At 39.5% G+C, this 26,069-nt stretch overlaps 1 protein-coding gene across 8 annotated transcripts in view; it reads right to left on the bottom strand.

Annotated features, from left to right (window-relative positions):
- The window catches only part of Ncoa1 (nuclear receptor coactivator 1), a 336,679-nt gene that overhangs the window by 80,737 nt on the left and 229,873 nt on the right, over positions 1-26,069 (bottom strand). For all 8 annotated transcript variants that reach the window (XM_052745992.1, XM_052745990.1, XM_052745993.1 and 5 more), the window contains 2 exons: positions 9,313-9,470; positions 4,556-4,661 (listed from right to left, as the gene is read on the bottom strand). In XM_052745992.1, coding sequence (XP_052601952.1) covers positions 4,556-4,644 — 89 coding nt within the window. In that variant the 5' untranslated portion in view covers positions 4,645-4,661; positions 9,313-9,470. The remainder of the gene's footprint in view (positions 1-4,555; positions 4,662-9,312; positions 9,471-26,069) is intronic.

The following is a 26,069-nucleotide window of genomic DNA, read 5'->3' as shown; positions in this document are numbered from 1 at the left end:
CCTCGCCGCAGATGACAGACACATTTAGTAGATTCAGTATGGAGCAGGAGCTGTTTAAACTTACAGGTCTAAATTTCAAGAGGAGTAATCAATTTAGATTTACTTGGTAGGACCCCCTAAATATTTTTTGTTTGTTTGTTCTGAGAAAAAGTCTCACTCTATAGTCCAAGCTATTCTTGAACTGGCAATCAACCTCCATCCACCTTGAGAGTGCTGGGATTACAGGTGTGTGCTCCATACTCAGCCATGAAACATGTTTTTGCCATTAAGTTTTGAGTAATATTGAAATGCCTAAAACCATTACAGAGTAAAAGAAAAGTGTCCCAATACAGAGAGGAGATGGAACAAGAAGCTATACATAGTGATGAATAGCAGATGTCAATAAGATGACAAGTTTTAGAGTAGGGAAATAAAAATCACCTTTAAATGAAGCAGTCAATAACTACATAGGAAAAAAAAGACAGCAGACATGCTCACAGTCAAAACTGAAGGAATGGAGACTACAACAACTCTATCTTAAAGGGAAAAGGCTTCCCTTACTGCTTTCGAGCAACTTTCTTCATTTGTGAAACCCCTTTATTACCTTGTATGTGGCAGACATACTAGTTAGTGCTATGCTGAGCTAAATTATCATGAATACAGTTGGTCTCACGATCTAATATGGTACTAGTTCCAGGATCCCAGTGGACAACAGAATCTGAGCACTTGAAAACCCTTTATAAAATGGCGTATTAGTTGCATACCCTATGGAAATTGTTCCCCATGCTTAAAATTATCTTTGTATACTTACAATACCTAATACCATGCAAACACTACATAAGTAGTTGTCACATCCTATATTTAGACAATAACACCATGCAAAATAGCAACACGTTTGGTATGGATGCCATTTTTTTTCCAGAATACTTTTGATCCTATGGATATGGAAGGACTTCTGTATCTTTCCTCAATTAATGTATTAGCAAACTCAATAAACATTCCTAAATTTATCATATGACAGATAATCATGTGATATTTCCTAAGCACCCTGGAGTAAATTAGATGTAGCTCCCACTTGAAAGGAAGTAAAAAGGAAACAGGCCTTTGTTACACTTTGTGACAAAACCACAATACTACAGAAACACACAGTGATGGTATTGAAACCCAGAGAAAGAATAGCACAAGTTAGGTAGAGAGAGCTTATTTTCTAGAAAGCTAACTTGGCTTTCTCAACTGTATAAAGTGAGAGTGTAAACATGAAGTTCAAAACCTGTATGCAGTAGGTGAGTATGGCCCGAGCCACAGAAGTGTGTGGACAGGAGGAAGTGTGGGCCAGATCACAGCAATGTCACTTGTCCTGGTACAGTGTGGAATACTGCTCAGGGGCACAGGCTGCCACTTCCAGTCACTGACTAGCTATCAGGCCCAGACAAGGGAACAACAATTAAACCTCTCTGCTTCAATCTACTCATGTGACCACTGGGATAATGACATTAATGAACGTCTAAGGTTTGTGAGGATTAAAAAATAAGGCATGTAAAATGTGTTGCTAAGTTCTTGGCATGTCCTATTAGCTCAATAAATGGCATCTAGTATGCCTTTAATTACAATGATTTATTTTTTAGAAAATAGGGAACCAAAAGGATTTAAGAAGAATTAATGGCATGGGCAGATCTGCAAGCTCCTTGAAGATAGGAGACCTGTCTCTCACTTCATTTATATCCTTACAACAGCACACAGATGGTGCTGGCTGAACAGTTACCATTAAATAAGCACTTGTTGAGTTAAGCTGGAAGTGCTAACGAAGGATAAAGCATAGCTACCCACCATTTAAAATTAGCCTTGTAATCTGCATTTTCTTAGAACAAACAAGGGATTGGAGAGATACAAGCTACCTCACCACAGGAAACTGTAACCGAGAAGTTGCTCTGCCTAGGGCTCTTTGGACAGTAATAATATTTGGCTCTGCCACAGGGCTGGCAATACCTTGTGAGGCCTAACAGATGCTCTTTATGATTAATGAGTTTGCAGTCTGTTTGGGGAGACAGCATATAATAATAAGACCAAAGGAAGCATTGCAAGGTGGCATTAATACACAAGCAGTTTCAAACTAATACATTTCTGATTTTCCATATCAAAGATATTGCTTTATTAAAACTGAAGCCCATACATATAAACCTGAAGGAATAAGTGCTTTCAAATATCTTTCAAGCAAACATCAAGATAATTATCTCAAAACATCCAAAGAGGAGAAAAAGAATACATAAAAATTTTGGTATTTGTAATGATGTTATCATGTACAGACACACATACACATACAAAAAAAAAAAAAAAACCAAAGGTAATTTATAGATAAACTATTACAAAAAAGAAGATTGTTCAGCACAATAGGCAGAAATGTTATTGATGCCCACACCTGTTAGAATTAATTTACATTTGTAGTGGGTAGCCATTCCAGCTTTGATCTGGAAGTTTCAACCCCCATTGAGACTTCGGCAACTGTCACGCCTACAAGGCGGGGCCAAGGGAGGCGCCTGGGGACCCGAGATCTGGATCGGCGGGCGCTCTCGGTTGCGGGACCCTGGATAGTGGAGGTGGACCGAGCAGAGCTCCAGAGAACACCGCTGGACTGTGATACATCTTCCCCAGACTCTGCGACCTACCTATTCCTTAATTTGTAAGTTACGCCATTAAATAAATCTCCTTTTAACTACGTGGAGTGGCCTTAATAATTTCACCAATATACATTAGTAACTATCAATTGGAAAATACAATACAGGCATGATGGTGCATGCTTAGGACCCCAGCTCCCCTAAGTTCATGAAGGAGGACAGGTACAAGTTCCAGGCTAGTATGGACTATAGAATGAAACCCTGTATAAAACAACAAAAAAGAAATTACAAAAAAGGAAAAAAATACAAATATAACTAACAAAATATTCATATAGGAACATAGTATCGATTTTATATGGTTATTATATGTAGCTTAAATTAGTCTCTGTTCTTATGTATTCAAATTTTCCTCGAATGAGAAAGCAAACATAAAAAACGACAGTTTTATTTATTCTTAAGTTTTCCTTTAAGAAAGACTGAATTTATATGTAGAAATAAACAATGCACTAACTTTGAGAACACACATCTGCTTCATATCTTGGCATGAACTTTTATCCTAGCATCTGGACATGTGTGCTTGAGTAATTAAAGTGATTGTTCTCCTGTGAGGAATGGTCACTTTTCTTTTTCCAGCCTCTAGCCCTAGCATTCTTTTTTTATTTATTAATTAAATGCATTCATTTATTTTAGATCCCGATTGCAGTTCCCGGCCCCCACCCAGGAAAAAGCAGCTGAAGAGCTGCTGCAGCTCTCCTCTGGAGATCAGTGTCATCAGTTGGGGTGATTCTGCTTTCCTTGCCCCTGGGGAAACATCCGGGAATGTTTACAGACAATCTCTATTATAACTAAGACACCATTGGCATTTAGGTGTACGAGCAGTAACAGTGCTAAACATCCTACAACACACAGGAAAGCCTCCACAGCAAAAGATTTTCTGGTTCAAAACGCCAGTAGTGTAGAAACTGAAAAAAAAACTTAATCTAGCTCCAAGAAGTCAAACGGAATAAAATCTGCACTTTTCTCTTGTCAGCTGAGAAAATGCTTTTACTCTGAGTGAAGTTCCTTCTTCACCTGGCACTTGTTAGGGTTCTCTTAGCACTAAATTTCTTTTTGCCTCATTAATGTAGTCACATTTTAAAAAACACAGCAAGTAGTTAATGCCACAAATAATTATTTTTACAATAAACATTGTAACAATGTACTTCTTAGCTCCTAAGATAGCACTTAAAGATGTTCAATACTTATTTATTCATTGACATTTATTCATTTATTGTCCTTACTAGTTAAAAGCGACATGTGACATATTGCACTGTGAACTAGGGATATAATGGTGAATGAACAAATAATATCTCTTACCTTATGCTATATGGCCGACAGTCTAACAAAGAAACTAAGAATTCATGCAATGAGCATATACTCTAGCAAGAGCCTGTAGTTATGAATCAAAGCCATAAAAATGTACAAAACAGATATATGAAAAGGGGAGCCAGGCGGTGGTGGTGTACACCTTTAATCCCAGCACTCAGGAGGCAGAGGCAGGTGGATCTCTGAGTTCAAGGCCAGCCTGGTTTACAGAGCAAGTTCCACGACAATCAGGGCTCTACAGAGAAACCCTGGGTGGAGGGCACACAAAATCAACCAACCTAACAATAAAGTTTGTGTGTTGGGAGCGTTGATCTAGTAGTTGTGGGAGGAAGAGAAGCCTCCCTTTAAGGAAGCAATGAGTAACACAGCATCTGCATTATACCTACAGATTATTTGTGGAAATACAGAGGACACAGTGGGATAGGAGAAGCACATGGAAAGACGGGGGGGGGGGGGGGGGGGGGGGGGGGGGATGCACAGAATGTCTCCGTTAGCAGAAGGCAGGCGGCCACTCAATGTGGAGTGGACGGGACAAAGCTCCCAAGTGTTGGGGGAAGAAGGGCACAAAAGCTCTGCCAGAGACACAAGTGCATGCCTACCTTGATGCCAGTGTGTCACATGGCGATCCTTTTCTCTTATGTGAGTCTGGGTTCGCAGGGTCGGATGAACTGTCCCCGAGGCCACTCATGTTGACAAACTTCACACCTAAATAAGAAGGGTAAGAAAAACAAACCTCTCATGACCTCTCTAACCAAATATGGGCAGGGGAAGCCCCCTGTTACTTCTCAACAAAAGAACCACAGCACAGACCTCAGCAGGGACTAGGTGATGACAGCCACCACAAGCACCAGCAGCTAACATCACAGGGGACTGAAAGAAAATTCACAATGCCTATGAAACTGCTGTAATCGATCAGGATGAACATTTTCCTAGGATAATTAAGTAGAAATATTTTTTTAACCAAGAAAAAAAAATCACTTCCATGTGTAATTGTAAAAAACTGGACTCTGAAAAATATTTATTATTATTGTTCAGATTCAGAATTATTATTCAGACCTTACTTTGCAAAAAGGCTTAAAACCAACTTTCCTCATGAAGCTGGGGATTTTACTGGTAGAAAACCAAACACTATACCTATGATTAAAGCTAAAGTGATAAGCTCAATTTGGATTTTGAACTGCACTTTTCCACTCTGAATTTCATACTCCTAACCTTGTGTTTATATCATCCTCTCGAGAGCAAGATCAAGTGTTTAGTCTATGCTAGGATCTTGGTATGGACGCCAGAGAACAGAGTCATTCCCCTCGCGTGTCAGCCAGGTTTTCCCAAGTGCCAGTGACTGATGAGTCCACAGCATCCATCACTGCTCGGCAGAATCCCTCAGGCCACTCAGAACCCTATCCTTGACCTTGGACTCATCACTTCCTTTTGGATTTCAGAGTGCCAAATACTCCTCTTATCTTTTACTCCACTGACCCTCAAAAAAGGAGGGGGAGCTCCTGAAATGGGAAAACTTGGAACTCTTCCTTAAGTCTAAGTCATTAAACACCAGAGCACTGAGCATCAACAGTCAAGCTGGGAACACTTCAAGAACTGGTGAAAACTCTGGCAGTCTCTCCTGCAGACTTAATCCTTCCCTAGTTCTAAAACTCACTCTTTCTTGCTCTCTTCTAAAGACCAAAGACTGTTGCCATCTTCCCACTATATAAACAACCCCTAAAATCTCAATCGTGAGATTACCTCATGAGGACAAAAGGGAACATTTCTAATTTCTCCATATTAGAAGTCTAGTTTTTGAAATTATCCAACACTCCAAGTCTTCTTTCTTCTCTAGATAGGGTTTTGTTATGATGCAGTCCAGGATAGCCTGGGATTAACGATGCAGCCCAGACTTGCCTCAAAGTCCCAACCATCCTACCTCCCCGTCTAAAGTGCTGGGACAACAGGTGTGCCTCACCACACCGGGCTAGGATTACAATCTTGCAAATTACTTTTAATTCTTTTTTCTTGTTTATTTGTCAGTTATAATTGCTGTCCATTTCCTGCCAATTCTTAATTAAGAGATTTTATGCTGTCCCCTTGTTCAGTCTCAGAAATAATGATGATCCTAGCTTGGAACCAAATATCTCAAAGATTCTAGATTAATGTGGGAGGAAGTGTGTCACTGTGGGGGCGGGATTTGAGGTTTCCTATGCTCAGGATACCGCCCAGTGTCTCAGTCAACTTCCTGTTTAATGCAAGATGTAGGACTCTCAGCTATTCCTCCAGCACCATGTTTGCCTGCACGCCACCATGCTCCCAACTGTAAGCGAGCCATCCCATTTAAGGGTTTTCTTTATAAGAGTTGCTGTGATCATGGTGTCTCTTCACAGCAATAAGAACACTAAAACAACATATAATCTACATAGAAACAAATTATGCCATATATACAATCTGCATAGGCAAAAATGCATTATAGATGTTAATTTTAGTTTTAGCCTCAATAAAAATCAAAATACAATTCTTGACCACATGCTATGGTAACTTCAGGCAAAAAAATTTTAAATTGACCTTAGTGTAGGGAACAGCACGATTTAAGTGAGCATCTAATGTTCACTGAGCTCTGTGCATACAATAGCCTCTCTTTTGGGCCCTGGATATCCAGCTGTGAATACAATTTGTAAATTATTCTGACAGTTTCTTTTCATTTGGGGGGATGTAAATGATAAATTTTAAAAGTAATTTACGTGGCATGTTTAAGAAGCTAGTAAGTGCTCTGAGAGAAAAATGAGGCAAAAACAGAGGTTTGACCTGTGGGTGTGAAGGTGAGTTGGAGGGCAGTGGGGGAAGCATGACAATGACAAACAGAAAAGACAAGGCAGAACACAACAGTAATGAACTGGGGCTGGGACTGGGGATGGAAGAGTGAGGTATGAAGTCAGAGGACACCAGGAGGCAAAACCAGGGAAGGCCTCCTACAAGAGCCTTAATATGCTTCTGTAACTGAATCCCCAAATAAGAGTACCTGTTGTGTGGACAGCCACACCACCCCCAACATGCCCCATCTCATCGGCTATCGGAAGTTAACCAAGGGTTGGGCCTAGCTGGTACTTAGATGGAGATTATCAGCTAAGACAGGTGTTATCATAACTAATAAAACAATAACCTTTTTTTATTTTTTTACCATGGAGATTCAAAGAAGCATAAGTAAGGTTAACCCAGTATCACAGAAGTAAAGATGTCACTTAATTGTCACACAAGAACATATATATATATATATGGTTTTCAAGATAGGGTTTCTGTGTAGTTTTGGTGCCTGTCCTGGATCTCGCTCTGTAGACCGGGCTGGCCTCGAACTTACAGAGATCTGCCTGGCTCTGCCTCCTGAGCGCTGGGATTAAAGGCATGTGCCACCACCACCCAGCAAATAAATGTATTTATTAAAATGGGCCTAAGACAAGATTCCCAAGTTAAATATTTGCTGAACTGTTTTGAAATTCTGGAGCGGGGGTGGCAGACAATTCAGCAGCACCCAAATAGGTGCCCTACAAAAATAAGAACCAGTATTCAGAGTCACAGGAGACTCTCCAATAATTTGTTAATGGTATGATTTCTGTATTAACTTTTATAAAACACAACACACAGTGCAATACAAAACCTCCAATGGGGACAAGCTGTCAGAGCTGTTGTATGTGGACTGACTTTATATTGGTTGTTAGGGGATATAACTAGGAGCAGTTAACAAAGCCAACTTGCATATCGTTTTTAAGAAGACAGCATGTCTAAGTAAAAGTACTCTGTTCTTTTTAAGTGTTGCTAAATTATACTTAGTCTCATGCAATTTCTAGAGAGTCATTTTCGTAACTAGAAACTGCATGTATCTCTGGTCAAATGTGCCCAACTAAACTAAAAAGGTGAAGGCACAGGAAACAGGACCATACTCTTAAATCTTTCTACACAAGAAATTTGTCATTTGTCTCTCAGATTGAGCATAGAGCTGATCATTCTAAAAACTAGTACCAATTAGCTAACAACTCCAGGAACATGCTTTAGAGTGCCCAGCAGACAAGGAGCACAGAAAGAACACACAAGATGAGGGTAACAAGCCAAGAGCCCAAGGTCCCCAACCTGATCCTCCTCCATATGAAGAACCATCATGATAGGGTACACCTACACTGGCCAACTTCTATAGAGAAATGTTTCCCAAACTAGAGTCCTCAGACACCTCGCATTCTCCACAATCACTGAAACACTTCTCATGTGGCAACGAAGGACGGGGACCTTAGACTATTCACTGCCCTTCCATGGCTGAATGAAATCCCATTGTTTGGAGATACTGTATTCTGCTTATCCACTCATCAGTTGGTGAACATTTAAGCCATTTCCACTTCGGGGTATTTTCAATAACATTTTTATGACTGCTTATGCATAAACTTTTGTGTATTTAAGTTTTAATTATCTTGAGTGTAAAACTGGGAATGGAACTGCTATGTCATATAGTAACTCTAACTTTCTTGGAAAACCCTAAGTTTAAGGTGAAAATACATGAGGATTCCAATTCTATATTTTTGGCAAAAGCAGTTCTCCTCTGTAAAAACCCACCCCAGTGGGTATAAAATGGCATCTCATTACGGCTTTGATCTAGGTTTCCTTAATTGCTAATGATTCTGAACATTTTTTCACATAATTCCTGGTCTCCTTATATCTTCGTTGGAAACATAGCTCGTTCAGAGCCTTTACTTACTTTTTTTTTTTTTTTTTTTTTTTTTTTTTTTTTTTTGGTTTTTCGAGACAGGGTTTCTCTGTGTAGCTTTGCGCCTTTCCTGGAACTCACTTGGTAGTCCAGGCTGGTCTCGAACTCACAGAGATCTGCCTGGCTCTGCCTCCCGAGTGCTGGGATTAAAGGCGTGCGCCACCACCGCCCGGCTACTTACTTTTTGATAGTAAATTTTACTGAATTTAAATATTTACCGTGTACATTTAAGTCATGATGTTATCAGAAACAAACATATGGTGAACTGGTTACTACTGTGAAGCAAATTAACACCCATAATCTCACATAAACATTATTTTCACTGCTGTAAGAGCAGTTATCACCTCAAGTCCTAAGTACAATATGCTGCTGTTAACTATACTGCTTGCTATAGAAGATCTTTAGACTAGTTTGCTCAGGTGACAGTCTTACCTTTATCTCATAAATTAACTATTTATTCTAAACACACTGCCAACACTTCCACTTAGGAATATTAGCACTTACTTTACAAGAACCTTGAAGCTTCCCGGACCAAGAATATACTTCCATAAAAAATAATGCTCACTAAGTAACTGTTTTCTCTCCACATGTTTATAGTGACGAAGTTCTTAAAATCTTCCCTACCTGGGAGACTTCTTTGTTCATAATGAATCCTCAAAGCAGATATGGTCAAATCAAGTGCTCCAGCGGGCAGCTTCAGGGGAAGGGAGTTGTACAACGTTGTCCAGAGATGGCTCCAGTCCGTTTGTTCTCGCCTCACGGAAGGTCAGTTTCACAAACAACTAAAATAAGAGAGAAGAAAAGAGCAAATGGGAGGTTAGATCGCCACCCTTTTATTCTTTAAGAAACAACAAAGGTCAGCAATAAGAGAGAAATGCAAACTCTCAAGTCAAATGGAAAAATATTTCCAAAACACAATGGATGATCTGAATTGACAGGCAAAGACCTTCCTGGTAATGTTATTTGAGACAGCTTGCCACTAAGGTAATGCATAATTACATTCTGCTCAACTTCTGACAGACCCACTGAGAAGCCTTTAAAAAATCATTTCTGGGGCCGGGCGGTGGTGGCGCACGCCTTTAATCCCAGCACTCGGGAGGCAGAGCCAGGCGGATCTCTGTGAGTTCGAGGCCAGCCTGGGCTACCAAGTGAGTTCCAGGAAAAGGCGCAAAGCTACACAGAGAAACCCTGTCTCGAAAAACCAAAAAAAAAAAAAAAAAAAAAAAAAAAAAAAAAAAAAAAAAAATCATTTCTGGCAGCATTTACATGCTTATCCTTTTCATTACCCATAAATTATGATTTTTCACATTTTCAGTCATTTCATTCTTTCAATTTATATAAATAATATTCTTGCTATGTATTAAAATTATAACATTTAACTTTCAAAATTTTTATTGGAAAAGTTTACATGCTTTTATATTTAAAGTTAGTTGAGCTCTGGTTCCAGCAATAATGGATCCTCTTGTACTCTACTATTCTGCTCACAGATAAGAATTATAAACTGTGGACAAAATAGAAAAATAACTGTTTGAAGACATTGGAAAGTGATCAAAACAGACTCAAATTGTAGATCTGACTGTTGTTCAAAGAAGGGAGCCACACTGGGTGGAACACATGCTTGGAAGACTTTTTCTGTAGGGAACATTTTCAAGACTTCCCTGAAGTGCTTGGAGGCTGAACCTAAAGATGAAAAATCACATCTAATAGGCTTTAGGCAGTAGTGGATGCAGATCAGAGCTAACAGAAAACTTGAAATTGGTTGACACAATTATCTACCCTCCAAATTCTTAAACTTCAGCTAGCAACTCCATCTGGGCTCATATAACTGAATGTGGGAACCACAGAAATTTTGGCAACAGTAAAAGGTTTCTGTATATTCAAGGACCAAAAATTAATTTGAAATTAAACATATACCGTGTCTGAAATGTTTCTGGCAGTGCTCATTCATGTTGTATCTCAGGACACCTCTGTAGCTTTGGTTCTAAACACACAATATGCACACTGCACTACATGAGCTTGCGCACCACAAAATGCTCCCAGTGATGTCTGAAACACCTCAGCTCAGATGTCAGACCATCACATGCCATGAATCATGGTGTTGGACTGACCATACAAACTTTTCTGCCCTGACAGAATATAATTGTTTAATTATGAAAAATGAAGACAGTATTTTCTGACCATCATTCTTCAGCATTTAAGTCTCAAATTACTATTATCTTTGAGTTGTAGTATTAAAAATTGATTTGAAAATGGCTGTTTAAGTGGCTTGAGATTTTTTAGGGTTTATTTTTATTTTATCCCCCCGCTTTTGTCTCTGTGTCTGTGTGTACCCACAGAGGCCAGAAGACAGTGTCCAATCCCCCAGAACTGGAGTTACAGGCATTTGTGAACCACTTGCTGTGGGTACTGACAACCAAACTGGAGTCTTCCGGGAGAGCGGCAAATGCTCTGGACTGCTGACTCCCCTTTCGAGCTCCTTCAACTTTATGTTTTAAAAGATAATTAAATGAATATGGCTTGGGACTGGGTTAGAATTTCCAGTAATTTCTGAAATGGTCCTAAATGTGCTTTTGCCATTTTGTACTACATATTTATGTGGAGCAGCTTTCTCAGCACTGACAACTTAAAAAAAGAATCAAAATATTGATCAATTCTGAAAAAACGCCAAAGATGCTCTGCATCCTGTAGTATCAAACTTTTAACCAGGATTTCATTCTTTATTTAATCTTTTCTTAAAGATTGATTTGTTTTATGTGTGTGTTTTGCTTGTAAGTACATATGTACAATATGTGTTGCCTGGTGCCTGTGGAGGTTAGAAGAGGGTATTGGATCACCTGGAACTGGAGTTACAGACAGTTACAAGCTGCCATATGGGTGCTGGGAATTGAACCCAGTTCTCTGTTCTTTGTTCTTAACTACTAAGTCATTCCTCAGCCCAAAATTTAGTTCTTTAAAAAAAAAAATAAACACACACATGCGCGCGCGCACACACACACACACACACATAATTAGTGAATAAAACTACTTGGTCTTTAACAAATGGTATGTCATTTATTATACAGAAAATTGTCTTAGAAAAAATTGTTTTAGAACAATTATGACTTATTATCAATAAATGTTTGATTTGCTTATCTATTTTATTCCTGAGATCATGCAAAATTTTCTCAGACAAAAAGGAGCCCCCAGTGGAAACAGTTTAGAAAACCAGGACTAGAGAACTAGGCAAGAGGAGGGTGTTAGCACAGTGTCAGGGTGAAGGAGTCCTGGCCATCAATTGCTACAGCACCCTCTTTTCGTTTGCTTTCACTTTCAGAGTAACACAATTCTTTAGGTTTTTGAATTTATTTTTATTTTATGTGAATGGATGTTTTGCTTGTACATACGCGCATCACTTGCATGCAATGCCCATAGAGGCCAGGAGAGGGCATTAGCTCCCCAAGGACTGGTGCTACAGATGGTTGTGAGCAGCCATGTGGGTGCTGGGAAGATTAGCCAGTCCTCTTGACCACTGAGTCATCTCTCCAGCCCCCAGAGTAATAAAATTCTTATACTGAGTGCCCTGAAGAATAACCAGTACAGATTTAACTGGTTCTTAGCCTTTTCCACATAATACTGGGCATTCTCAGGTTTAATATGACAGTTATTAGTATTCAAACTGTTTCCTCTCTTAAAATTTTTGTTGATAGTTGCTCCCATTTTCCTCTTTCTCTAATTTATGACTTTAAAAACTCCTCGCTGCTTTTACTTTTACTTCTGTTGTCTTAACTGTGGTTTGGAGAGGGACCAATACTCAATGCCTGCTCAAACTATCATGTCTACCTGGATTAAATATTCAATGCTATTTGTACCTTTATTTATTTATTTTTTTTAGTATTACTGTTATTTTATTTTGTAACATTTAAAACCTTATTTCATAAGCCGGGTGGTGGTGGTGCATGCCTTTAATCCTAGCACTTGGGAGGCAGAGGCAGGCAGATCTCTGAGGTCGAGCCCAGCCTGGGCTAAGAGTGAGATCCAGGACAGGCTCCAAAGCTACACAGAGAAACCCTGTCTCAAAAAACCAAACCAAGCCGGGTGGTGGTGGCGCACGCCTTTAATCCCAGCACTTGGAGGCAGAGCCAGGCGGATCTCTGTGAGTTCGAGGCCAGCCTGGGCTACTAAGTGAGTTCCAGGAGAGGCGCAAAGCTACACAGAGAAACCCTGTCTCGAAAAACAAAAAACAAAAAACAAAAAAAAAAAAAAAAACAAAACAAAAAAACACCAAAACAACCTTATTTCATATGTTCTTAAAATCTCAGCTTTGCAAAAATTATCCACCATTTTGACCATTCTTTAAAAAACAACCAATAATTGAAATTATTGGCTAAATGAAAATTTTAAATAGCTATGATGTGCAGCAAAGTCTGGGCAGTAATTTCACTGGAAAGGGACACAAATCAAAGCAATGCTCTCTGTACATACAGGTTGCACTAGGAATTGTGACTTTTAGAGAGAGCAGCAGATATGACTCTTTTCCATCAGCAACAGCTGATTTATCAGGTGGTTATCAAAAGCAATCACAGCCTAATGTTCTTTCTGTAAGGAACTAAAAGAAACTCCAGTCTCTAAGAACAGTGGAATCTCTTCTCCAGGTATATTAACTGTTGGACACTCCAGAAGTCATTTGTTACTAATAACATTTAAAATATGCACTCTTTCACATTATTTTAAGAGACTAGTGCAGATTCAAGGCCAACTTAATTGTAAGACGATTTTTATCTTCCTTAGGATATGCTTTCTACGGTATGTTGCGGCTTGAATAAGATACGCCTCCTTCAGGTCCTCACTGGGGAAGGTTATGGAACCTCAGGCAGGTGGAGCCCTGCTACAGGAAGTGTGGCACTGGGCCGGCCGGGCTTTGGGGGTTTACAGCCTGATCCCATTTGCTGTTCTTCCTTTCTGCGTCCTGTGCGTTGAACACAATGTGATCAGTCAGCTTCCTGCCCCTGCAGTCCTCCACGCGTTCCCTCCCATGTACCACGCCTTTCCAGCTAGGTTGGACTCTATCACTCTGGACCATACACCAAAGGAAAGCCTTTCTCTTCTAAAGTTGCTTTTTGTCATAGTATTTCACCACAGCCATAGTATTTTAACACAGGGCAGAAACGAATAAAGTAGGAAAAAACTCCCAGGGAGTAAAATTAATAGCTTAGATGAACAGTGCTGCCATCCATTAGTGAGCTGTCACAAACAAGCCATTAACACTTTGTGACAATTGTAACATTTTTCATAATTGTAAAATGATTCTTATTAATTTTATACCAAATAAATTTTAATACATGAAAGTAGTGTAAAGAAAGATTTTTCTTGGAAGAGACTGTAAAATTCTTCATGAGAAATGATGCTATCAATTTTTCTACTAATAATGACACAAGGGTTGTGTTCCCTAAATTTAAGTTGAAAATGATATAAATAAAATGGAATTAAAGCCATTCATATTAATATTAAAATTTACAATTCAGAAGTAAGTAAAGTTTGATTTTGCTATAGTATGTATTCACTTGCCTTATTGGTACCTCTGTGGAGAAGAAACTTGGTAAAAATGAAGATTTTAAAAGTAAAGTTCTTTTTATAATTTTATTATTTTAAAATAATTTTATTATTTTAAAGGCTCATTTAATTTTATGATTATAAAATTCATTTATGAAAATCTTGCCATCACTTTCCAGAAAAATGACTTATGGCTTCATACATATTTTCAATTAACTTTTAAAGATCTAAGTAAACCTAAGGGGACTTTGAGAAAAATACAATTGGATTGTGTTTGAACTTACATAAATTGCTGTTTTGTGGCCAATGAACAAGTTCCAAGGGGAATCTTGTTGAAAACTTGATCTAAGCATGCTCAGGAAGTTGTGTGACCTCTATAGTGAGCCAGCAATAGAAGTCTCTGACATGCTGGCCAGCGATGGTACATGCCTTTAATCCCAGCACTTGAAAGGCTGAGGCAGGCAGATCTCTGTGAGTTCAAGGCCAGCCTTGGTCTAACAAAGAAAGCTCCAGGACAGCCAGGGTTATACAGAGAAACTCTGTCTTGAAAAGCCAAAAAAAAAAAAAAAAAAAAAAAAGGTTTCTGGCACATGAGAAATAAGAAGAGTGAAGAAATTTCATTCAGAAATTTTTATAATGGGAAAAATGGGAACAGCCCAAATGTCCACCAGTAGTAAAAAAAAGATTAATTTGGAATACTGTTAAAATAAAACCTCACAACTGTAATATAAATGAACAGAATCTCAACTCTTAACATCTGCCTGTGGGCACCCAAACTCCTTTCTTATGACTGAGGGTGTATAGGAATATGATTAAAAGTATGGATTCTGGGGTCCAACTGCTATACATTTTCCCGCCTCAAATTTTTAGTCTTGGCTAATACTTGTTCTTAGCCAAGTTTGTTAGCTGAGGAAACACAGTATGTTTAAATGACTTAGAACAGTTTTGGAGACCTTAACCAACTACATTTAACCCTCCTACTTGACAGACACCTTTCCAATAATAATGTAAAGCATCGCATTTCCAAGAAGACTCTGTGTGTGTGTGTGTGTGTGTGTGTGTGCGCGCGCGCGCGCGCGCGCGCTCTATGTTGTTTATGCATCAGGTCTATGCAAATGAATGTAAGGCTGTGTGCACAGGGGAGACCAGAGTATGTCAGGTACTTCCTACTTTATTGCTTGAGCTAGGTAACTGTACTGAACCAGAAAGAAGTTCACTATTTTTCTTAGTCTAGTCAGTGAGTTCTTAGGATCCACCTATCTCTGTTCCCCCAATGCTACAGGTCACAGATACTGGCAGCCATACCAGCTGGCTTCCTTTCCTTTCCTTTCCTCCCCTTTTTCCTTTCCTCCTCTCCCCTCCCCTCCTCTCCACTCCCCTCCCTTCCCTTTCTTTCAACAGAGGTCCTAGAGATTCAAACCCAGATTCTCACTTGCTTTGGCGCTCCCACCCACTAAGCCATCTCCCCACTTCCTCCCATAGTTCTCACCTGACTTGTACATCCCTTTAATTGCCCACATATTTCCTGTTTCAGAGGACCTACATGCCTTCATACTTGTTTTTCACTCTCATTCTGCTTCAAGAGAGATACCGATGCTTAAATTCTAAGTTTTAAAAAATGTATATAAAGAAGCCAATCCAGAGTACTTTTTTTTAATCTTGAATTTTATTTCTCATTTCCTCTTTAAGAAGACAGATTATAAATTTACAGTCAAAATTGTGTATTCAACAGTTGCATATCAACTACTAAGGCTAAAAGATTAGTGACTAATTCAGCTACTATAACATTTATGTGGGAACAAAATACAGAAAAACCTCAAACTAGTAAATTCTAGCATTATTAATCTGGATATAAGCACATTTATCCTTAGAGATTATTCTCAAAAGACTAGTCTTACTATCTTTTTGCTCCATTTTAAGCTTCACATCTGCATCCCTCTGCCTCAATTTTTTACATTTATTTTGTGCGTTTATGTGCATACAGCCATGCATGCATTCCACAGCTCACAGCTAGAGAGTCTCTCCTATCATGAGGAACCAGGGACAAAACTCAAGCGTCAGGCCCAGAGGCATGCCCCTCTACCTGCTAAGCCGTCTTGCCCCCTCTCTGGCTTTTATTAAGTTTAAAGCTTATTTCGAAACTAGCTTTTGATTAAACCCTTTCATTCTCCTTTTCTTAGGGTCGTTCTCCCCCCGTCCCTTCACAGAAAGAGCCCTTACACCCCTGGGACTGTTGAAACCCAAACTGCACACAATATTACCCGTGAATTACCTTCTTTTCTCAGACCACATCCATTTAAACAAATCAGGTAGTTTGTCAAAAAAGAAGCCACAAATGCACACATATGATCCGATACCCACTTCTGCTCATTCTCTCCCATGTGGTTTTTCTGCCTCCCTATAAAATCCTAAACTCACCCCAATCCATGTTCTCAAAGCATCCTCTGAATTAGCCACTTGGTCCTCCCCAGCTTTTCTTGCCCACTGCGAGTCCTCCATTCCAACATAGTCTCTGCTGTGAATGTTCCCTCAGACTTTTTTTAATTTACCACATTTTAAATTTACATATTTGCCGTGTGACTGTATTTACTGCTGTCTCCCCACTAAACCATACACATAAAATATCCCATGTGGATATTTTAAATCTGAGAACACAGAGAAGAAGGGACACTAAGAAGTTGGTGAAACAGCTTAGAAAAAGCCCACTTCTGCGGCTTCACTGTGCAGTGCAAACTCCCTCCTCCTCTCCACGCCTCTCCTTTTCTGGCAGGGTAAGAGAAACACCTGGTGTTAACAGTCCATATTCAATTAGCTGAACACTAAACCTAACACCTAAACTTCAAGGATTTAGTTCTTGGCTAAAGAACAGCTTTGCCAAATTAGAAAGCAGCTGGCAAGGCCCACCCAGATCAAGCTATTCTAGTTTTCTAGAACACTATCACAGGGCCAGCCCTAGTGGCGTACGCCTTTAATCCCAGCACTGGGGAGGCAGAGGCAGGCAGATCTCTATGACTTTGAGATCACCTTGTTGTACACAGTAGGTTACAAGCTACACAAGACTACATAATGAGACCCAATATCAAACAAAAACGAAAACACCCAAAACATTGTTCCGGTATCTTAATTATCAATATAGGTTTGATATTGTTAGACGTAATTTTATTAAATGCTCAAAAAAAAAAAAACCCCAAGATTAAATCACCTTAACTAACAGTTAAAATCAGCATATATTTATCAGATGTGTATTTATATTGTTGATTATTTTTGTTACGAAGCTTGTATCTATTCTACCATATAATTAACAGATCCAGTCTTATATGCAAAGCTCTTTGTACCTTTAAAGGTAGCAAATAATACTCATTAAAGTTAAGCATAAAATTATTTGTATGTAGGTATTTGTATTTCATTTCTCATATAGCTAAATTACAAATGGCCTGTTCACATACATACATGAACAAAAGGCATGATCACCATACACATAAAGGCTTTAGTAATTAACTCCATTCTTTATGGAGTGAAAAGTTCCAGTCATATAACAAGGTGTGTAAACATATGGTCACACTTAACTGTCTGTTCTCCACACTAACATGCACAGTCCCTTGCGAGTAGGAGGAGGAATGCTAAACAGGGGCTTTAAGAAAATGTGTGGTAAACATTAGTGAGGTATTTTTAAAACAAATTATATATTTAATTTACTAAGTATACTTCATTTTTGGTAATAGTATTTCAATCATAAAATAATATGTAAGAACTCAGTATGTGGTAGGCACTGTATCAAATACTGGAATACAGCAGTGAACAAGAGAGGCAATGTGCTGTAACTTTAGATTGGGTGAATAAACAGAGTTTATAAGTAAAAGTGATATCTCAGCCAAGACCACATATAAAAGCTATTTTTTTCCTCTTCTGTATTGGGGATCAGACCCATGTCCTCATACACACGGGGCGAGTGCTCTACTGATCCTATATAAAAATCTTAACTCCAAAATTATTTCAGTGGTTCTAATCCTCTTCCACCAATCTTGAACTTATTATTTATACATGCCAACATTTGGACATCAAGGTAACATTCAAAGTTTGATGTGCCATGGGGACTGGGGTGTAGCTCAGTTAGTGCTTCTGAACGTGCAGGAAGCCCTGGGCTTCATCCTCAGCACAGCAGACACTGACTGGTGGCATGTGCTTGGAACTCTAACAGTTGAGAGGTAGAGGCAGCTTCCCAAGAAGTTCAAGGTCAACCTCTGATACTTAATGAACTGAGGCTAGCCCAGCCTACAAGTAACCCTTCTTAAAAATTCAGAATAAATAAATGTTCATTGAACCAAAAAAAAATCCTCATCTCTATTGCTCAAAGTCATTATTACACCCTTACTATTTCCCTGTATCTCTAGTCTTGACCTTATGGCTATCTTCCTGCCTCATCCACTTGAATGTGGAGGTTATAGGCAGGTGCCAACATACATGGCTCCTACTGACTATTTCTGTCTGGTATATATCAGACCAATATCACGTTAATTACATTCCACATTGTTAGCAATCCAACTCTGAGCACTTCAACAACAGGTCTGACCCCTGTCCTTAGTCTGCCTCACAATGTTATATTCCTAATCACTAGTCAATCATGCCTTTAGCAGTTATCCACAAAGAATTCACATCCTGCATTCACATACCTATAATTTAAGCCCTCTCATTAACATAGCCTATAATGACAGGACTCAAAATATGACAAAAAGTAAACTAAATAAATGAAGAAAAAGAAGTATAATGGTGTGTGTGTGTGGGGGTGTGTGTGTGCGCGCGCGCAGGTGCTTGCTTTGTCAAAGCGCACATGTGGAGAGAAGAGAATAACTTTTGGGAGTGGGTTCTCTCCTGCCCCTGTATGAGACGGGGACTGAACTCAGGAATGCAGGCTTGTGCTCACGAGAACTCCACCTGCTGAGGCATCTTGCTGCCTGTAACTGGAGAATTTCAAGCCTTTCCCTCAGCAATTGATAGCAGGAAAGATGCCTCAGAAACAAAAACAGTAACAACTCAGGAAGTCTGACCTATATTACATACCACTTACACCTGACAGACAGTTTTTGTTGTTGTTGTTGTTGTTTTGTTTTTGAACAACACAAAATTGCAGAAAACTATTTTCAGGTACATGGAGACCTTCCACCAGTAAGGACTATATACTGAGAAATTAAAATACATTTAAAAGTATTAAACTCACTGGAATATGGTAAATATGACTGAAATAAATTAAAAAAGCAGTACATAACATTTAGAAAAATTTCAAAGCTCCAAATGTTTAAAATTAATACATTCTAAATAATTAACAAAAACAGAATTTGGAAAATTAAAACAGATAATGAAAAATACAAACAGTAACACATGTTAAAAATTAACAGAGAGAGGATGCTATTGCCTTAATTTTTGAGTTTTGCTCTTAAAAAGCTAAAAACAAAAGCAAAAAAGATGAAACGATCAACTCAAATGAGAAATCAATCAAAAGGATAAAACAATAGAGAAGATTTTAGCACAGCAGCGGTTAAAAAGATTAATAAGACTTACTATCTGGAGTTAGCGTGGGCAACTTTTCCTTTGGCATGCCTGAAATGAGCATGGCAGGCAGACACTAACGCTGTCCATCCTCCACTGTCAGGTCCCTGTCTAAACCAGGGCTCAGCAAACAACTGCGCTACTGTTCCTGGGCTAAGCAGGGCTCATTGGTGTCTTTTACATTTTTTTTTAATGGCTAGAGAAATAAAGATCAGTGTTTCACGGCACACACACAAAAAATAAAGCTGTTTTACTGCGGTAAGCTAAGTTTGCTGGGCACAGCCGCGTTCATCTGCTATGGTCCCTGGCTAATTTTGTACTCCACCAGCTGGGCTGAGTAGTTGCTGCACGGTCAGCAATGTCTACATCTTTACCATCTGGTCACTGATAGACAAAGTTCGCTGACCCCTGCTCTATACATAGTCTTCCTGCTCCTCTTTCACTCGCCGTCAATTATATATCCAGTCTAAGAGTCAGTTCAAAACCTCAGCGGTATCCCTTTACTTCCTGGAAAATACCTTGAACAAAATCTTCTAATGTTGATCTGTAGAGTGTTAAGTATTTCCTCTCTCTCTCTCTCTCTCTCTCTCTCTCTCTCTCTCTCTCTCTCTCTCTCTCTCTCTCTGTGTGTGTGTGTGTGTGCATTTCCTTCGTTTAGCAGTACATTCCCTAAAAAAAGGAACCTATCATTCATCAACAAAATACCAAAAGTTTAGATGACTAAGTGGGTGAGAGCTAAGGACACCATCTCCTCTCCTGTAAAGAACAATTTTCTAAATGTATCAAAATCTGGAGTTCAATGCAGTATTCCAGCTGGACAAACAGACTTTCCTACACCATGGTTAATAATTCTTTCCAATTCATTATTTAGGCTGGGTAGGTAGGAACTGGGGTGCTACAAAAAAGCATAGTTTAGTTAGCCAGAAGAAAGATATTGTATGTCAAAACTAGCATTTCTTCTCAAGTACCATGTAATCATTTCTTCCTACAAACCATAGGGACACTTCCCACTAAGTTTCATTGCATACAGATACCTCTTAACAGACTGGCGTAGAAAAGTCATACATAATGATATCTGAACTTTTTTTTAATATCTGAACGTTTATATATCAAATCTTATTCTCTTTTCTCCAAATGTCATTTTCTGTAAATGTATTAAAGACATCTCCTTCAGTGGGATCCTAGTATAAATAATTATTTAAAAATGAAGATCGTCTTAGCTTACCTCTTGTATAAAAAACAAATTTTATTATGCATGACAAGTAAATGAACAGAACTCTCTCATATACACAAGTGCTGGAGAGATGGTTCAGCAGTTAAAAGCACTTGCTGCTCCTGCAGAGGACTCAGGTGCAAATCTCACACCCACATGGTAGCTATCTGCATTTCCAGGTCCAAAGGACCCTAACACCCTCTTCTGGCTTCTACATGCACATGGTGCATATAAATTCAGGCAAACATCCATACACAAAAAAATCAAAATAAATATTTAAAAACTTTAAAAAATAAAAATAAACACACAATTAAGACAAGAACTAAATTTGTCCATAGTGGTTTTTGATATTCCCAAACACATTCCTTATTAAAACCTTGAATGTGGTTATTTGTTGTATGAGTTAAACTTAATTATATCAAATTTGCTATACACACACACATATACACAAACACAGGCACAGATGCATACAGTGGTTAAGTTGAATCACTGTAAAACAACCTATTAGGAAAGGCAAGGAGGCCTGGAGAGATGGCTCAGCAGTTAAGAGCATGTTAAGAGCAGTTAAGAGCATCTTCCAGAGGACCCAAGTTGGGATCCTAGCACCCACATCAGGTAGCTGACAACCATTTATAACTTCAGTTTCTAAAGAATCCAACACCTTCACGCAGGTGTGTGTACACACATACACAGTTTAAAATAATAAAAATAAATATAAAAAAACCTAAAAAGCAACATAATGGTTTAGGAAGCCATGAGTTTTGGATCTGGGCCTCTGGGATTCGTTGTGCTGAGTTCATGGGCTAGATTTTGGTAAACTGACTTTTCAGATGCGAGCAGGCAGAAGATGAGATGGGTAGTAAAGACAGTATGCATGGATCAATGAAAAGTCATCACCACTATTATTAAATTTGAAAGCACATTATTTCACTGACTTCGAGTCTAAGGCCATTTTAGTACTTGAAAAAGTCAAAGAACTTTCAACAGTTTGGAAAATCATTCTTTTTCAATTTTGCATACGTGTTTTTCAAGAAGGTTTACCATCTAATTTTAAGTCTAAAACGCATTCAAATGAATACTTGGCAAGAATAAATTTAGACCAACATTCATAAAGGACTGCCACTTAGGATGCAACTGGCTTATTGGAATGATGCTTAAGTTGGCACAATTAAGCAATTAACAGGGGCAAAGAATTTATGAAAGACCCTTGTTAAACGCTGACCATAGAAGAGTTTAAACGCATGTTTAAATTCTTCTCAGCTTTAAATTCACTAAAACAATAAAGGGAATGTAAGAGGCAAGTAATATCAAATTCTTAGTCATAAATGAGAAGACAGTACAAAACATCTATGTTTTCCTATCTGACCATCTGGAATACACCACAAACTCCCTGAAAGAAAAAAAAAATTGCAAGTATAATTATATTCTGGGACTACTAGCATGACATGCTTCAATAAACAGACTCTTGACAAGATCTACTGATAAAAAACAGACACGAAAATGGACTTTCATTACTTGGCTATTTGTTCTCACCAAACTCTTAAAACCAAGAAATTATCCACGGAATAAAAGAGGAATAGAAGAGCAAGCAAACAAACATCCCCACAAACAGCCACTCAGGGCACAGTTATGGCCCACTGCAGAGCAGAACGGAAGTGCAAAGGCCGAGTCTGAGGCATATTTCCTCCCTCTCTCTCCCTTTGCTCGCTGCCTTCCACCACTCTCCACATCTGGCCTGATTCTGTGCTCTAGTAAACACTGACTTCAGGACTGGGGGTGCAGCTCAATCATATCACACTTGCCAACCATGTGCGACGCTTTAAGTGAGACGCCAATACAAGTACCACAGAAGAGAAAACCAATTTGTTAAGACTGGGATACATGAACTCTTGAGTTGGCTAAAGTCCATCTGGCTGAAAGTCTGGACAGCAAGGACAAACATCATGTTTCCTCTTGATGGCTTTGGTGATTAAATATGAAGTAACTTAAGTAGAAAGGTTAAGCAAAGGAAGGACTCTTTCTTACCAGCCACAATTCTTAAACATGGCACTGGCAGCTGAGCAGAGAGAGCTGTGATCGCAAAATCACCCAGCTGAATGAGCAGCAACAGTTGGGTAAACAAGACATTGGACAGCAAGGGCTGGGAGTGACAAAGACAAGCTGTCTATCAGCGTGTGGGAATCACGAGAGTTATTTATGTTTGCTGTGTAATTTCAGAGCATACAGGTAAAAGGAGAGAATGAAGTCAAATCATCCATAACTGTACAACCTGGAATTAACTACCTGCATATGCACTGTTTACAAATGTAGACAAATACATACTTTAGTTTTAATGACTATAAAACCATGATGCACATATTAATGCAAGTATGTATAGAACTTAGATTTGTTCCATTTTTTCCTATTAAAAACAACATTATGGAACAAGATAGAGAGTTGGCTCAGCAGTTAAGAGCACTTGTCATTCTCTCAGAGGACCCACGTTTCATTTACCAAAACCCATCTGGTGGCTCACAAACATCCATAACTCCAGTGCCAGGGGATCCGATACCCTCTTCTGACCTCTGCAGGCACCAGCATACAAGTGGTGCACATCCTTCCAGGCAAAACACTCATCCACACAAAAGAAAATCAATCCTTTTTTTTTTTTTTTTAAGCAAACCAACAACAACATTGCAATGAGGCATCTATCTCCTGGCTGAAACTTTGTTTACACTCCTGGAAATACCAAGGATCCTGGCATGGGAGGCTCATTAATGTCAGTTAGCCAAGCCTGGGCATATGGTAGATAACAGATGTCTGAGGGAAGGCTAATAAATTCAATTATGTACACATTAATTATGAGGTGGCAACAGGACATCTGAGTGGGTATGTGTCGCGACTTATAAGGATGGGGATTTACAGCTCTTGGGATCACTAACATTGACGCTGTAGTGTGGCACATGAGATGACCAAGGGGGAATGCAGAGAAAGGAGGATGCACTTCCCATCCTCTAGAAACACAGCAGCACTGTGGGGGAGGGGCGATGAACGCTGGAAGAAGTAAAAAGCCAGGATAGGAGTAAAAGGTAAAAAGAAAACCGGTGTACATAAAAAATGGACACATCATGATTTCCAGGCTCAAAAACTATTTTTTTGGGCCTGCCCAAACAATTACAACATTTAAAACCACAATTAGGTCTGAATGTTTATACTCAAAGGCACCTGGAAGTCAGTGCTCCCCAGAGCCACTACAATACGCTGTCATGCTTAATGTTCCTGCCACCCTCCTCAACCATGCCATAAAGACTCCAGTCTACCTATTCTCATGTGGTCTTCATTTACCATGGTCTCCTATTCCTTGTTCTCCCTCTCTGTTGTTGATCCAGCTGGGATCTCCCGCTCCCCCAAGCTCTCTTTCCCTCAACCCTCGCCTTTCATTACCCCCACTCATGTCCAGGCTGTTCATGTAGATCTCATTCCATTTCTCTGTCATTGGGCGATCCCTGTGTCTTTCTTGGGGTCCTGTTTTCCAGGTAGCCTCCCTGGTGATGTGAGTAGCAGACAAGTCATCCTTGTTTCATGTCTAGAAGCAAAGTGCTAGAGAGGCCCACAGAAATCCACAAAGATACCCACACAACAGACTGCTGGCAATGGTCGAGAGACAGCCCGAACTGACCTACTCTGGTGATGGGATGGCCAAACACCCTAATTGTTGTGCTAGAAACCTCATCCAACTACTGAGGGATCTGGATGCAGAGATCCATGACTAGGCCCCGGGTGGATCTCTGGGAGTCCAATTATCGAGAATGAGGAGGGTTTATATGAGCGAGAATTGTTGAGACCAAGGTTGGATAAAGCACAGGGACAGATAGCCAAATGAATGGAAACACATGAACTATGAACCAATGGCTGAGGGGTCCCCACTGGATCAGGCCCTCCGAATGGGTGAGACAGTTGATTGGCTTGATCTGTTTGGGAGGCATCCAGGCAGTGGGACCAGATCTTGTGCTCATTGCATGAGTTGGCTGTTTGAAACCTGGGGCCTATGCAGGATTGTTTGGCTCGGCCTGGGAGGAGGGGACTAGACCTACCTGAACTGAGTCTACCAGGTTGACCTCAGTCTGTGGGGAAGGCTTTGCCCCGGAGGAGATGGGAATGGGGGGGGGGGGTTGGGGAGAAGGTGAGGGGGACGGGAGGGGGGAGAACAAGGGAATCCGTGGCTGATATGTAGAACTGAATTGTATTGCAAAATAAATTAAAGTAAATTAAAAAAAAAAGACTCCAGTCTATCATGTCTAGCATGGAAGGTTTGTGGGATAGCACTATAAAGTCCCATGGGGGGGGGCATCTAAAAATGGTTCTTTCTTAAGATTACGGATAAGCCTTTGCTGTCTCATGGCTGAAGCTCAGAACAGTGCTTGTCTCCAAGCGGATTCTCAGAAGCACCAGTATCTGCTTCCAGCGACATGCCAGCCAGCCCCGTGATGGCCACTCCAGCATTGTTACTGCTCCCCAAACATTGCACTGTGTACATGGAAGTCAAGATACTATCTACTCTATACCCAGCCATGTATTCAGGTTCTATTTAATTTCATTTCTTCAAAACCCTATAAGTAAAAACAATTACCCTCCTTTACTAATGAGAGGCTCTGTTCAGAAAAGACAAATTTATACCTAAACCAACCTATGAGTCGAAAAAATCTCTCCATTGTTATTCTGCTTACCCATTATCCATACTGAATCCACATGAACATGTACATAAGGACTCGGGTTTCTTTTCTTTGCTCCATTTTACAATGTTAGAAAGCAATAAAATGAATTTGTGAATTATCTGGACACATAGATAAGAGGTAAGACTACTAGCTCTGGAATCTGATGACTGTTCAAATACAGCGTTGCTACCTACTAGCTAGGTGATCTTGGATAATTCATTTCCTGTGTGCTAGTTTATAAAGTGGGGGTAGTAGAGCTATAGAGTTGCTGTGAGGAATGTACATGAAGAACTTAGAATCAAGTTCTAAGTTCTAGAATTAAGTACTAGTATTAGCAATACTAATAGCTAGGACTAATGCATACTTCTCATATATACTACCTGCTTTAGTTTGCTTTCGGT

This window comes from Peromyscus californicus, unplaced genomic scaffold (assembly GCF_007827085.1).
Source record: "Peromyscus californicus insignis strain IS unplaced genomic scaffold, ASM782708v3 Scaffold_1__1_contigs__length_55948999, whole genome shotgun sequence".
In the NCBI taxonomy this organism is placed as follows: Eukaryota; Metazoa; Chordata; class Mammalia; order Rodentia; family Cricetidae; genus Peromyscus; species Peromyscus californicus.
Note: the sequence above shows the minus strand (reverse complement) of the source record. Positions and strands in the feature narration are given on the sequence as shown.